General features: G+C 41.4%; 1 protein-coding gene across 5 annotated transcripts in view; it reads left to right on the top strand.

Annotated features, from left to right (window-relative positions):
- RNF111 (ring finger protein 111) overlaps nucleotides 1-5,908 on the top strand; it is a 52,236-nt gene extending 46,328 nt beyond the window's left edge. For 2 of the 5 annotated variants that reach the window (XM_028705741.2, XM_077919101.1), the window contains exons 11-14: nucleotides 446-538; nucleotides 1,872-1,967; nucleotides 3,024-3,151; nucleotides 4,536-5,908. In XM_028705741.2, the coding sequence (XP_028561574.2) occupies nucleotides 446-538; nucleotides 1,872-1,967; nucleotides 3,024-3,151; nucleotides 4,536-4,653 (435 nt within the window). In that variant the 3' untranslated portion in view covers nucleotides 4,654-5,908. The remainder of the gene's footprint in view (nucleotides 1-445; nucleotides 539-1,871; nucleotides 1,968-3,023; nucleotides 3,152-4,535) is intronic. The other 3 variants (XM_028705742.2, XM_028705744.2, XM_077919100.1) reach the window with 3 other exon arrangements.
- Nucleotides 5,909-15,668: the final 9,760 nt, after the last annotated feature.

Below are 15,668 nucleotides of genomic sequence, written 5' to 3'. Positions count from 1 at the left end.
CCATAAGGTATATGCCTATTTGACTTATATGCGAACAATGCATGAAGCTGGCTAGCTAAGGAACTACCTTGACTTGTTCTTAGATAATTTTCAAGCTTCGTTATAATAACCATCATCATGTTAGATTTCATGTCTACTATGTTTGAGGCACATAATTTGCAAAAATGTTTCTGAAATATTCACACCTTAAGCCTTGGTTGGGTGAGAACAAGTCATCCTCTGGACCAGGTTCAGACCATGTTCAGAATAGTTTCCTTCTTTGAAAGAGTTTGTTTCTAGGAGCCCTTGCAAAAAGAGAAGGGATGGCAGGGCCACCATCTTCCAGGATTCTGTCAATTGCTGATGAGAATCAAAGCAGCAGGGTTCTGTATTTTTGCAACATGGACAGTAAAATACTCGAAACTGTTCTGCAATTAGATTTAACTCCATTCTGCTATTTGAATAGGTTCCTGACATGGCGGGCTACCCTCACATTCGTTACATTTCATCGGGATTGGATGGAACTTCATTCAGAGGCCCTTTCAGGGGCAATTTTGAGGTTTGTAATAGAATAAACCTGGCTATGTGGCAGGATTTTTGCTTGAGGGAACACGGGGGAGGGGTACATTGCAGAGTTAAATGTAAACTAATCTGGTTTTAGATTATATTTTTTTAATGACCTCTGGCCTTTTAATTATGCCTTGGGAACAAGGCTGGTGTTTAAAAAGCATAGAATACTTTTTATTATTATGCAGCAGTGGATGGCAGTTAATGGACTATGTACTGCAATAAATGTTTATGTTGAGAGGATGCGGTGCTGCTTGAGGCGGCTGGCTGAAGGGGAGGACAGTTGGCGTTAAACTGTCAATCCTCTTGCTTAAGTGAAGCTGGGCCACGTTTGCAGCTGAAGTTTGTTATGCACATTGGAGAAATTAAGACATCGGATGCAGAGAGTTAATGAACTCTTAATGTTCTAGTTCAGTCTTTCCCAGCCTCGTGCCCTCTGGATGTTGTGGGCTACAACTGCCATCAGCCCCAGCTAGCACAGCTGTATGATTCTGGGGCTGATGGGAGTTGCAGCCCAAAACATCCTGTGGGCGCCAGGTTGGGGAAGACTGTTCTAGTACATTGGAAACATGTTCAGGAAGTGCTTTCAATATAAGTTGTGTTCTTGGGGCCAAAAACGGATTACTGTGTTTCAGCCCAAAGCCTTGGTGCTCTTCTTGTTGTAGAATCAGGAAGTGCAGCATTTTCAGTGCATTTTATTATCATCCTACCATCATTATTAAACATGCAACAAACCATCCTGTGCATAAGCACAAGAGTAAAGCTGACTGCTCGCCAGCAAGCTGAGCTGACATTATTTGAACCAACTAGGTATCTTCCAAAAGCCTGTGGAGCCCTGACAAGGGGATTGAGGGGGTCTGTTTCATGAAGATTATTTGCAGACCTTGGATTGCAGAGTCTTAAGGCAATGATGGGGAACCTGTGCCCTCCACAGATATTGCTGGACTACAACTCCCAGCATACCAGACCATTGGCCATGCTGGCTGGGGCTGAGAGGAGCTGGAGTCCATCAACATCTGGAGAGTTACAGGTTCCCTATCCATGTAGGGACTCAAGAACCTCCTTAAGCACTAAACCACCTCATGCTGAGCCTCTTTATGACATCAGAGCAGGTAAGCCATTCACAGCAAGAGGGGCTGATGATTGACAGGACCCCTGTGGTATTAGAGGAGATCAGAAATAGAAAACTGCTTACATACTACTTTTCAAATAACATGCATGTAAATTAAGTAGTTGAGAGAACTGTTTTGCCATTTGAAGAATGAATAAATGATTAAGTGAGAGGACCAAGATATTGAATTCTCTCGGTTCCTCCTTGATTCCAGGAATTAATTCATCTGGAAGAACGTTTAGGAAATGTGAATCGTGGAGCTTCGCAAGGGACAATTGAAAGGTGCACATATCCACACAAATACAAAAAGGTGAGCATGTCTTAGGGGCTGTTTTAGGGCCACGTGGAGGGGTGGGGATACATTTTGGACAACTAAACTTGCAAATATTAGTTCCACAAATTCTTACTTACCTATCTGTAAATAATAGAAAATAGAACACACACCCTTTTAAGAATGTACTCCTCAGATCGTGTCTAGATTGCTCTTTCATAGAAAGTGACAAATGACATGTTTTGTAAGAGTAGCTGGCCTAGGACTGCTACTGGATGCTTCTCCTTAAGGAGCTGAAAACGCAGTTCTTACTCAATCCACAGTTCTTGAGCCTTACTTTGTTTTATCTTTTAAAAGTTCAGAATTGTTAATAAATAGGTGAGAGGGACAAGTTCCATCAAATGTCAACACATACAAACTAGCATGTCAGAAGAGTCCAACCTCTCCTTTCCCCTGATGTGCTCTTTGTATTTGTAGGGACATTTGATCACCCAAAAGGTAGAGCCACAAAAACAGGCATGTAATACAAGTCTGCTGATCATGTAGCATGCAAAAGTGATTTGTAGTAATTTCAATATCAGCAATCCTATCAGTGGAGTTTTAGTTTTTTTATAGTGCTGAAATTGAGTTGGGGAATAAGAGTTGCCTAAAGCCACCAACATCAGCTGACCTGAAATCTGAGCTTTTCAGCCCAATTCTCAGGCCTGCCTATTGCACTACATGAGTTTGTGCCAGCTTGTTGCACTATTTTTCCAATGCATATTTTAGGATTGGAGCCCCAGACTTCATCATCACTATTGGTTTAGTTTTCTAATGTAATGTTGTCCAGGACTGATTTCCCTTTAATTTTAGATTCTTTAGCTTTCTTAACTTGTTAAGGTTGTTGCAAATGCCTGTGCCAATTTAATCACTGAAGTTTAATATGTTGTTAAAATGATTGTGGGGAGGCTAGAAATGGATGGGTTGCTTAGCCTGCTTGTTGCATTTTGTTAAAACCTTCGTGTGTGTACTTCCAATGCAGTCATAACAGAACTGATAAATGTGCATAAAACAGATCTTACTCAGTTTGCCAATAATGTCATCTCTGCTAATAAGGTAACAACTGATTGGTTCTCACAGAGGAAACTGCACTGCAAACAAGATGGGGAGGAAGGAACTGAGGAAGATACAGAGGAAAAATGTACCATTTGTTTATCTATATTAGAGGAAGGTGAAGATGTCAGGTAAATAACTAAAAACAAAACAAAACCCCAAGCCAGGACCAAATCCCTGGCGTTCTAATAAACCATTTTAGAAATGTTATATTTCTCAAAATTGAGGGTTACTAGATGCATTTGGAAATTCAGTCTGTTCCAGTCCCAGTTAGTTGTCATCAGTACACTGGAAGTGCCATAATGAACTGTCATCAGATAATACTGTTAACAGGATTTTTAGAGTCATCAGTTAACAGGACTGTAGTGTATTGCCCTTTTGACATTTATAGGGCCTGAAGTGAAAATACTGAAATATTTATAATGTTTCAATAAGAAGGAACATATCATCAAAACATACTTAAAACAGAAAAATAACCTTTAACACTATAGTAGTCCCAAAACTGAGAAAAGGCTGAGTTTCATGTAGCCACCTTCACACTGAGTGTTGTTGAAAAGCTCTTCCTTGCTGTAGTGCTTCACCTGGAATCATAAATGTTTAAACACTTCTTAAACATGATGTGGACAGGCCATAACTCAGTGGTAGAGCACCTGCTTTGCAAAAGGTCCCAGGTGGTAAAGCTGGGAGAGACCCCTGCCTGAAACCCTGGAGAGCTGCTGCCAGACAGTGTAGGCAATACTGAGCTAGACAGACCAGTGGTTTGACTTGGTTTAAGGCGACTTTGTGCTTTTCCCATGCTTGGAAGCCAATGCATGCCTGCACTGCCGCTGCCAAGGATTATGTCAGAACTAGGGTGCGTGCACTGCATGTGATTAGAGCAGTGCTTAGTAGGAAGGAGTGGGCATGGCTCACCCATGCCTTTGGCCATCTTCAAGACTGCATACTTCTGCATACTTCTGCTATTGATAAAAAGAAAATCCCCTACACCCCCTTTTGTCAGTGACAGTCTTTCCTTGCCACAGACAGTGTCAACTCTTCTGCACTGACAGACCTTAGGACAAGCTCTGCTGTACTGTTTCAGTTCAGCATCTTGAACCATCTAATTAATTTAGTGTGTTTGGGGTGCTAGCGTTATCGTGGCCGTGTGCTTTTAGTACACCCTCAGATCACCATATAATACCCAGGGAATTGCAAATCTTTTGGGGGGGAAAGTTCTGACTTTCATGGTTGCAGAGAGAAGCTTGCAAGGCCAAGTAGAGACTCAGAAACTAGATGGTGCACTAAGGATCCTTTTACAAAATATAGGTGCCCTATGATACAAGGCCCATCATGTTGGAAAGAAATGCCACAGCCCTGCTCACAGTCAGATCTCCTAATCAGTATGTTAAAATGTGATATAAAATAAAGTAGGGGTTGTTGTTTTTAACAGAGGACCTTTTTATGATGTATGTTTTCCGGTAGCCATTCTTTCCTGTAAAGTGCTGACCTCTCTCCTTCCATTTTTCTTGTTCATAGGCGTCTTCCATGTATGCATCTCTTCCATCAAGTGTGCGTAGATCAGTGGTTGATCACAAACAAGAAGTGCCCCATTTGCAGAGTGGACATTGAGGCTCAGCTGCCAAGCGAAAGTTGACACCCTTTTGCCTAAAACCTCTTGCTCTCCTCCTTCACGCTCATCCTTCCTGGTACTGCAGTCAACCAAAGATGGCACGACTTGCCTGTGCAGATGTTGGAAGCATTTGAACCTGCTAGAGTGCTGTTTGTCTGCTCTATGGTATACCTAATGCTAAACCTACAGTTCAGTGTATTTATAAAGCTTTTCTTTTGTTTGTTTAGACCGTACAGTTTTCCCTACTCTTAACACATTTTCCTGTACATTTTGCATGGTTCCTTGTATTGCATTTCTTTGCACATGTTATGGGCTTAGTGACCTCTCCAAACTTGCAGGCAAGGTTATCTGCTTTAGAAAATAGAATTGTGTGGTTTTTTTTGTTTTGGTTTTTTTTTTTACATAGAGTCAGGCTTATTCAGAGTATGATTTCACTCAATACTAACCTCAGAGTCCTTAATTTAATCATGTATTTTAGTTCTAAATGTATAAAGATCAAAAAGGATATTATTGTGTTTTTAAGACATTCCTTAATTAGGGGAAAAAGCTGCTGTATACTTGTGTTGGGGAGAGACGCCAAGCACTTCTCCTGCACAAGCCTCCTGAAAGTGAATGGGAGCCTTGTGAGAGCTCTGCAGGCGCTGTTCGTTCCAAGTTGCACCATCCATAATAAATAACTGGGAACATAACCTTCAGATCCTTTTATTTCAAATGGCATAACCCATTATTGGATCATCCTTTTCAGATCAAATGTTCATGTTCTTAAACCTTCAGCACAATGCAGATATATTTGAATGTCAATATTAAAAACATTTAGACTGCTGTCCGATTGTATGTACCATTTTCTTATGTCTAGCAATTTGAATTTCTCTAACGTAATATTTTGCTGCTGTGAAACAGCTCTAATGAACACTAAATATTTGATTTCAACTAGCTGGGTTGTAGATATATGCAGATTGAATAAAATAAGTTTGCAGGAAAACAGGGGGGAAAGACAGGCTGTTTTTATTTGTTTGTTTGCTCCTCAGTCTTAATGCTAAATTCATCTAAAGATCTGCACAAGCTGGTTTTGTAAAAAAATAATAATAAAAAAATAAAAAATGGGGTTGGGGGTTGGGGTAACAGCCACAAAGATTAAACCAAGACTTTGAATTTAACTTCCTAAGGCAAATATCCATGACTTCATAGAACTTTGAAAGGTCCCTTGCCCTGTCATGGGAACTGGGTGGTGTTTTTTTTTTTAATTTAGTTTTACAGTTAATAAAGTTAGCTGAATCCACCTGTCTCCTGTGTTGTTTCTAAGGCTCAATTTGCATAATTTGGGGGGTGGGTTAGGAATCAGACTGTTAACGCCGTTGCTAGCTTTGTACTGACTGCCCTAAGATCAGGCAGCCACCCCCAGGTACAAGGGATGAATGACCTAATTCCCATTGTGCCTGACCTCAGGCCATGATGGCTGGGCCTGAGGGGAGTTGGAGTCCAGTAACATCCATAAAGACACAGGTTATAAATCTTTTATTATATACAGTAATGTTGGCTGCAAAATTAAGCCCCCGATCCAAATTAGTATAAAACTAGCCCAAAAGGCTGGGTTTTGAACTTTATTATCCTTGAACAGCACTTCCTACCCACCAATGATGCATGACATGCTACCTCTGAACCTGGAGACTCACATGCCTGTGCCCACTGGTGGGGGACAGAATAGAGAAGTACAGGAAAAGAAAAAAATGCTACTGGACTAAGGCTAGCCAAAGCACACACACCCCAAATCCTGGTTATAGTTTCAATATCACTCTCCAATTGAGGTGAACAAGGGAGTGCTATTGTGTACATTCATTATGCCTCAATCAAGATATCTTCAAGCTGTTAATTACTGTGGGCATACTGTGCTTTCTTAATCAAGTTCTAATGAGGACTGATTTTTTCTAGTACAGTATGTTAGGAAGCTGGCAACATATAGCTGATTTTTTTCAAGGCCTATAGTAGCATCACAAAAGGAACACAATGCAATGTAATGAAGAGATGATTCCAGCAAAATTCACTGCAGCTATTTAGGATTCAGAGAGAGAGCACATTATGGATTCTTGAGTGATGCTAAGAACACCTTTTGGGTTTGGTGTGGGTGTTTTTTGAAACTTCTGAATGCAATTCCTGCATTGTTCGAAAGACATGAATAATTCCTTTTTGGAAGGTCTAGAGCAGGGGTCAGCAAACTTTTTCAGCAGTGGGCCGGACTATATTTTGGGGGGGAAATGAACGAATTCCTATGCTCCACAAATAACCCAGAGATGCATTTTAAATCAAAGAACACATTCTACTCATATAAAAAAACACTGATTCCTGGACCATCCGCGGGCTGGATTTAGAAGGCGATTGGGCCGGATCTGGGCCCCAGGCCTTAGTTTGCCTGCCCATGGTCTAGAGATTCATATAACTTGGGTTGGTTTTTTTTTTTTTTGCTAAGGGACAGTGATATCCAGGCTTTCCTCACAGACGCATAGAATTGAAAGGGACCCCAAAGGTCATCAACTTCCTGCAATTCAGGAATTACAGCTAAAGAATCCCTGACAGATGGCCATCCAACTGCTCTTTAATAACCTCCAGTTAGTGGACTAGGGGACTAAATTAGTTCCTTAAATGTTCCCTGGCACCTCCTTCCCAAAGCCTGGGAAGCTCTTGACTGGCTTAAAAAGGTAAAGGTACCCCTGCCCGTACGGGCCAGTCTTGACAGACTCTAGGGTTGTGCGCTCATCTCTCTCTATAGGCCGGGAGCCAGCGCTGTCCGCAGACACTTCCAGGTCACGTGGCCAGCGTGACGAAGCCGCTTCTGGCGAGCCAGAGCACAACACGGAAACACCGTTTACCTTCCCACTGGTAAGCGGTCCCTATTTATCTACTTGCACCCGGGGGTGCTTTCGAACTGCTAGGTTGGCAGACGCTGGGACTGAGCAATGGGAGTGCACCCCGCCGCGGGGATTCGAACCGCCGACCATGCGATCGGCAAGTCCTAGGCGCTGAGGTTTTACCCACAGCGCCACCCGCATCCCATTTGACTGGCTTAGGGAGGCCCAATACTCCCATAAATTTTACTGCACTCCACTGCCTCCAATGAAGGAAAGTGCACCACCTTTTGAAAAAGTCTGTTCCAGTGTCAAACAGCTCCTCATCCTAGAGGGATGTTGCAATCCTCACACTAAAATGATAGACATAAAAGATGAAAGGCTGACATTACGAACCTGTGAGGTCATAATGCGGGGTTGAGGGAGATCAGCTGAAGGTTTTGTCTTTGGGGTGTAAGCCTGAAGGCAGGTCTGGCACGTTGTCCTTCAAGGACCCTTGCCCTTGTCTTCTAGGCTCCCTTACCTGCCACCACCAATATCCTGGGCACCCCTGTCTCCCATGGGTGGGTAAAGGAGCAGTAGAGAAGCTGGTTGCATTTCCTGGCATATTATTGTCAAAAGTGTGCAGGAGCAGTTGTGTTTTGAAAGTTACAGCTAGGCATGCAGTAAGAGAATCAAAACACAGAGTTAACTAGCCTGGATCCATCACCATACATTTCAAAGTATAATCACTGAGCTGGAACATAACACTCAATAGTCTGCATTGAATCCCTTTTTAAAAACTTGCTCAAAACTATTTTTTGTATGCAGTAAAAATAATAAGAGTGATAAAATTGCTTTTTGTTTTTGCCTTCTGTGAATATAATTCCTTTCTGTTTAAACAAGTAATCTGACAAAAGATGTGAATCTTTACATGGGCTATTTAAGAATAAAAGCAGAACTGCTGCATGAAGTAGTTGAGGGCTTCAACTGTATCACAACTTTCTAAATTATTAGAATATCAGATGGTTTGAAACCGTTAGAAGCACAGCTTTTTCTAGCAGATGGCCTTACAAACCAGTTTGCATTTTGTCAGATAGCTGCACTTGAGAAGTTTCTAACTGCACCCAGAAATAAATTCCGTCACTAGTAGACATATCTCATTAGAGGAATCTGTTTCATGACCCATTAAAAGTAATCCCACATTGGACTTCCGGAGGCGGCGCGAAACGGCAATGGCGGTCCTCTTCAGCTGCTGAAGAGGGGCTCCGCGGAAAAGGGTCGTGCGCTACGGCACAGCGACGACCCACTCAGAAAATCCACGGGTAGAGTGAGCCCGTGGCCGTGGGATTCGGCGGGCACCAGGAGCTACCTCGGAAACGCAGAAGGGACCCCGTAAGGGGCTCCGGAACGTGGAGGGGGTAGCGGTGCTGTGAATCCATCGCTCTTTCCGCGGAAGTGAAGCCGCGCGGCTGCTGCTGATGAGCGCTGACCTTTCTTCTTTGAACATTTGATTGGAAACAACATACTCGTGAGTAAGAGATTTGAGACTTTATTTGAACAGTAAAATTGTGAATTTCGGCTGAAAGCGGGAGACGCTAAAAAGGAAGTCAGTCTTCCGTCCCTGTTTAAAGTGCTGAGCAAAGTCTTACTAAAACGGAAGCATGGAAAGGAGTTAAAAAGAACCTGGAATTTACCCTGCAAATTCGGAAACGACTGCCAAAAAGTTAAAGACAAATTAAGACTGTACTATAAGTGGACAGAGACTGGGTTATCCCTCTTTCCCTTTTGTGGATTATAAATGTTAAGAGACCCAGCTCTCGGGCTGGCTGGATACAAAGTAACATCAGACTGTGGTGACTGTGTATAGGGATACAAAGTTTCAGTGGGCTATTTTGCAAGTTATAAGAAAGGAACTGTTGCAAGCACCTTTGCAAGGATCTTTCATACTCTGCAGTTTAAAGGGAATTTAGAGGGTTCCCCCCCTTTGTTTTGGATTTACCTTACTTGGGAACTTAAAGGAAAATTTTCATCTTTCCTCTCTAACTTCTGGGGTGCTCCCCCTGCTGGATTGTAGAACTATAAGTCTCTGAGAACTGCTGGTTGTTTTGGAATTTTTTTCTTTTTTTTGTGTCTGGATGTTTACTTTCTGGATTGCCTTTCCCATGGGATTTACAATTTGACCTTGAAACATAGACAGCTGTGGAATGAGTGGTGCAGGAAAAACAAGGGCCGGCAAAAAAGCAAAACAAGCTGAACTATTGCAATTAACTTTGCCTGTGCAGCATCGTAGGTCATCGGTCCCAATTGTGACGGGTCTGCAAGAAGGACAATCTAAACAGCCAGTTTTGGAAGATATGGCTGCAGGAGGGCTAGACCCTATCTCTAAAGAAATATTGGACCAACTGGCAGCTTTAAACAAAAAAGCTGATGAACAAGCGGCTAAATTTGATCAGGTGACAGCTACAATTAATAAATTGACAGACCAAGTTGCTCAAAACACACAGGCGATAGGAAATATTGAAAAGACTTCAACAGAGAGTCGAAAACTAGCCGAGGAAGCAAGTGCAAAAGCAGACCAAAATACAAAAAGGATAGAGGAACTAAGAGGAGAAGTAAGACCACTGAGTAGACAAGTTACTGAACAGCAGGCCTACCTGTCTATGGCGGAGCTGAAAAGCAAAGAAAGCAATCTTAGGCTTAGAAATATCCCAGAATTAGAAAAGGAAGATCTGATCAGCTTTTTGACTGCAGAAATATCCAAGTTCTGGGGTTTGGCAGAAGAGAAGGACTTTAAAATTGTCACCGCCTTTAGACTGGGAAGAGTGGCCAAAAAGGATAAACCAAGAGATTGCTTGGTCATATTGAGATCTAAGCAAGAAAAAGATAATATACTCGGCCTACATTTTAAAAATTCATTGGTGATACAGGGAAAGACAGCAGAAATCTTCAGAAACATACCAAAACAGCTGCTGGACTTAAGAACTATATATAAAGATCTGGCAAGATTACTCAGAAACAACACAATTCCTTACAGGTGGGAATTCCCCCAAGGCCTATCTTTTAACTGGAAAGAGAAGAAGGTAAGAATCAGAACAGCGGAGGAGCAAGAAAAGTTCCTGAACGATCACGGGGAGGACCTTCGGAAAGGAACAGCAGGTACCTGGCCACCCCCCTTGCCTGGTCAAAAAGATCCACCTCCAGGAATAGACGACAAGGGAGACAACCCTATTGGCTGACAAACTGATCCAGGATGTCTCTGCAGCTCTTCAGTTGGAACATTCATGGTGCAAATTCCCCTGAAAAAAGGAAAAGGATTTTTCATATATTGAGGAAAGAACAACTAGACGTCATTTGTCTTCAAGAAACTCATGTGACCAGGCTCCACAGAAGAGTATTAATTAACAAGAGACTAGGCCAAGAATTTATTTCATCAGACAAAGTCAAGAAAAGAGGAGTAGTGATATATGCTAAGGAGAGCCTAGCACCAAAATTTGTGTTCAAAGATGAACAAGGAAGAATTCTGGCGATTGAAATACAAACACAAGGAGAAAAATTTCTGATAGTAGGAATTTACGCACCGAACGAGGGGAAATCAGAATTTTACAAGAAGCTGCATGAGACAATGCTGGACCATGTTGACTATAATAACATCATTCTGATGGGAGATATGAATGGGGTTGTCTCCACACACATGGACAAGTCACAAAACCAAAACTTGACTAAAGATGGCAGACTACCAAAGACTTTTTTTGAACTTACAGACAATATGGACTTGATTGACATTTGGAGGGTAAAGAACCCTCTAGGTAAAGAGGGAACATTCTTTTCTGAGGCCCACCTATCTTGGACACGAATCGACCAAATCTGGATATCTAGAGGACTGGCACCTAAGACCAAAAAAACTGAAATCTGCCCCAAAACTTGCTCCGACCATAACGCCTTGAAAATGGATTTGAGACTCACACCAGCTGGATCCTTCAGATGGAGAATGAATGACTCTTTGTTTAGAGATCAGGAGATTGTAAAGAAGGCCCAAAAAACGATGAAAGACTATTTCGAAATAAATTTGAACACTTCGGTGGAAAAGAAAACAATCTGGGACGCAAGTAAAGCTGTTATGAGAGGGTTTCTGATACAACAGAACACTATTAGGAAAAAACTCTGGAATGGTAAAAAGGACAAGATTTTGGAAAAGATAAAGGACGGAGAGAGAAGGTTGAGACTTAACCCAAAATCAAAAGAAGTTTTAAGAGAAATAAAATTCCATCAAGCACAATATGCGAAACTGATAAATCAAGAAGTTGAATGGAAAATTAAACAGATGAGACAAAGATCATTTGAATCGGCAAATAAATGTGGGAAGCTGCTTTCATGGCAGCTGAAAAGGAGACAAAAATTGAACTTTGTTACCAATCTAGAGGTTGAAGGAGAATGTATTCAGAAACCAGAGGAAATTAGAAAGTGTTTCCAGAAATATTTCAAAAAATTGTATACCCAAGGACCCCAAGTGGAGACTGAGATAAATAAATTTTTAAAAAGCTACGGCCTGGAAAAACTAACACAAGATAAACAAACAGCCCTGAACTATAAAATAACACAACAGGAAATTGAAAGTTCCATTCAGAACATGCAATTAGGCAAATCCCCGGGCCCAGATGGACTTACCTCCAAGTATTATAAGACATTGAAGGAATACTTGACTCAACCATTGATGGAGGTATGCAACCAAATTATGGAGGGGAAGGGGGCACCAGAATCGTGGAAAGAGGCATTCATTACTTTGATACCAAAATTGGAATCCGAAAAGACTCAACTTAAGAACTATCGTCCTATCTCACTCCTAAACGTGGATTACAAGATTTTTGCTGATATTTTGGCAAATAGATTGAAAAAAGTTTTAAACGAAGTAATTCATAAAGACCAAGCAGGCTTCCTCCCCGGCAGACATTTGTCTGACAACACTAGGAACATTGTGGATGTCCTGGAACTACTATAGACAAACTTGAATACGAAAGCAGTTTTGATATTTATAGATGCGGAGAAGGCCTTTGACAACATATCTTGGAAATTTATGAACAAAAATTTGGAAGGGATGGGAGTGGGAAGGGCGTTCCAAAATGGTATTGAAGCAATTTATTCAGAACAAAAAGCTAAATTGATAGTAAATAATGTGGTGACAGAGGAGTTTAAAATTGAAAAAGGAACACGACAGGGGTGCCCCCTATCACCCTTGCTATTTATTTCTGTCCTGGAGGTGTTGCTGAACTTGATTAGGAAGGACCAGCGGGTGGAAGGAATACAGGTCGGAGGAAAACAATATAAACTGAAGGCCTTTGCAGATGATTTGGTTTTGACATTACAGGAGCCAGAACCCAGTACAAAAAGAGCTTTAGAACTAATCTCTGAGTTTGGTCGGGTGGCGGGATTCAAGCTAAATAAACAAAAAACTAAGGTTTTGGTGAAAAACTTGACACCTTTAGAAATAGAGGGGTTTCAGAAGGAAACGGAGCTAAATGTGGTTAAAAAAGTGAAATACCTGGGGGTTAATTTGACTGGAAAAAATTTGAATTTGTTTAAAGATAATTATGAAAAATGTTGGTCTGAAATCAAAAAGGACTTAGAAATCTGGTCAAGACTGAAACTTTCCTTGTTGGGAAGAATTGCAGCAGTTAAGATGAATGTATTGCCAAGAATGCTGTTTCTGTTTCAGGCCCTGCAGATCGTGGACAGGGTGGAGTGTTTTGGAAAGTGGCAGAGGGACATTATGAAGTTTGTCTGGCAGGGCAAAAAGCCCCGAATAAAATTTAAAATATTAACAGATGCAAAGGAAAGAGGGGGATTTGCCCTGCCGGACTTAAGGTTGTACTATGAAGCTGCATCCCTCTGCTGGATGAAAGATTGGTTTTTGCTAGAAAACACTGATGTCCTAGATCTGGAAGGGTTTAACAATGCTTTTGGATGGCATGCATATTTGTGGTACGACAAGGTAAAGTCTCATAAGTTATTTAAAAACCATATTGTCAGGAAATCTTTGTTTATTGTCTGGACTAAATACAAGGACTTACTCGAAAACAAAACTCCGAGGTGGCTGTCACCAATAGAGGCTAAGGCCACAAAAATACTTAATATGGGGGGTGGCTGGGCAAAATACTGTGAAATAATAGAAAAAGTAGGGGACACTTGGAGGTTGCAGAGCTTTGAAAAATTGAAAGGAAAGGTGCGAGACTGGTTTCATTACGCCCAAATTTTAGAGATCTTTAAAAAGGACAAAAAAATTGGTTTCCAGGTGGAAAAATCAAAATTAGAGTCAGAACTACTTGAACCTAAGACGAAAGTGCTTTCAAGAATGTATAACTTGTTGCTTAAATGGAATACTCAAGATGAGACAGTTAAATCAGCCATGATAAAATGGGCACAAGATATTGGATACAACATTATGTTTGAAGACTGGGAAAGGTTATGGACCACCGGTATGAAATTTACGGCATGTAGTGCCTTAAAAGAAAATATTATGAAAATGATGTACAGGTGGTACATGACCCCAGTCAAACTTGCAAAGATATATCATTTGTCTGATAATAAATGTTGGAAATGTAAGGAGGCTGAAGGAACATTCTTTCACCTCTGGTGGACATGCCCGAGGGTGAAGGCCTTTTGGGAAATGATTTATAACGAGTTGAAAAAGGTATTTAAGTATACCTTTCATAAGAAACCAGAAGCCTTCCTCCTGGGCATTGTGGGCCAGAGAGTGCTAAAGAAAGATAGAACTTTCTTTTTATATGCAACTACAGCAGCAAGAATCCTTATAGCCAAATACTGGAAGGCACAGGAGTTACCCACACTGGAAGAATGGCACACGCAACTGATGGACTACATGGAATTGGCTGAAATGACCGGCAGAATCCGAGACCAGGGAGAAGAAGCAGTGGAAGAGGACTGGAAAAAATTTAAGGACTATTTACAAAAACATTTTAAGTTATATGAATGTTGAGAATTTGCTAAGTTTTGAGAAAAACAAGCTTCAGTATTGAGATTCGGAAATGATTGAAACTAAGTTATGTTTGAGAAAAGTTTAACTTTTAGAGTAAATAATTAGATGAAAATACAAATACACATGAAACAAGGTTTTAATTTGCTGTTGATTTTTATTGTAAAGAAAGCAGGGATGGAGGATGTGGGGAAGTCCAGTTGATGTTGAAAAAGGATCTGAAAAAGTGAACCTTTTTCTTTCTTGTTTCTTTACTTTGTAAAAAAAAAAAAAAAGCTCTTGTTGTGTTATTGACGATGTATCAATGTTGTACTTTGACCCTGGAAAACAAAGCAATAAAAAATATTTAAAAAAAAAAAAAAAAAGTAATCCCACATTGGACTGGATATTCATTCAATGTTTTGTACCCCGCTCTTCCTCTGGACCAGAGTGCAGCAAACAGCAGTAAGAAGATAACCATATGTCAGAAGAACGGAAAAATCTCAGAATCAAAATGTAAAAACAGCAATTTTATCCATAGGACCACACCACACCCTAAAATAATGATTCATGGCCCAAATACCAGGTCACACAAAACTATTTTTCTTAAATATCGCTATTGTGGGGCAGACCAAGCATCACTTGCAAGTGAGTAACAGAGGAACCCAGCAGGGCAATTCTCGTGGGTCATTCCAGTGCATAGGTGTCAACTTTCCCCCTTTTAAAAGGGAAATTCCCTTATTCCGAATAGGATTCCTCACAAGAAAAGGGAAAAGTTGACAGCTATGTTCCAGTGTGCATGAGGTTACTGTAAAGGGCCTGAGATGGGGATGCAGGGCCTCTCCATCAACTCATCTGAGAGACCAGCAACTGTGGGCTTTTCTTCCATTTCAGCTGATCATTAGGAGAACTTTGTAACAAGTGCCCCGGTTTACTTTTCCCCTCCTCCCTCTCAGTCCCCGTTTCTTTTGTGTTTTGTCTTTGAGTCTCGAAAGCTGAAGACAGGGGCTGTCTCATTACTGATCTTTGTAAGCAGCCATTGTTTACTTTCCGCGCAAAGGAAACGGCAGGTTTCGAACCGGCGACTTGCAAGAACTGCTAAAGATGCTCCCCTCTTCCTAAGCAGGACTACAACTCCCATGTCGCCTTGCGCGCTTTTAGCGGCCCCTGAGAGAATGTGACGCCTCTCGCCCTTCTCGGGCGTCGGAGCCCGCAGCTGAAGGCCGCAGTCGCCTTGGCAACACAAGCAT

The sequence above is a fragment of the Podarcis muralis genome, chromosome 14, assembly GCF_964188315.1.
Source record: "Podarcis muralis chromosome 14, rPodMur119.hap1.1, whole genome shotgun sequence".
NCBI classification, from domain to species: Eukaryota; Metazoa; Chordata; class Lepidosauria; order Squamata; family Lacertidae; genus Podarcis; species Podarcis muralis.
Note: the sequence above shows the minus strand (reverse complement) of the source record. Positions and strands in the feature narration are given on the sequence as shown.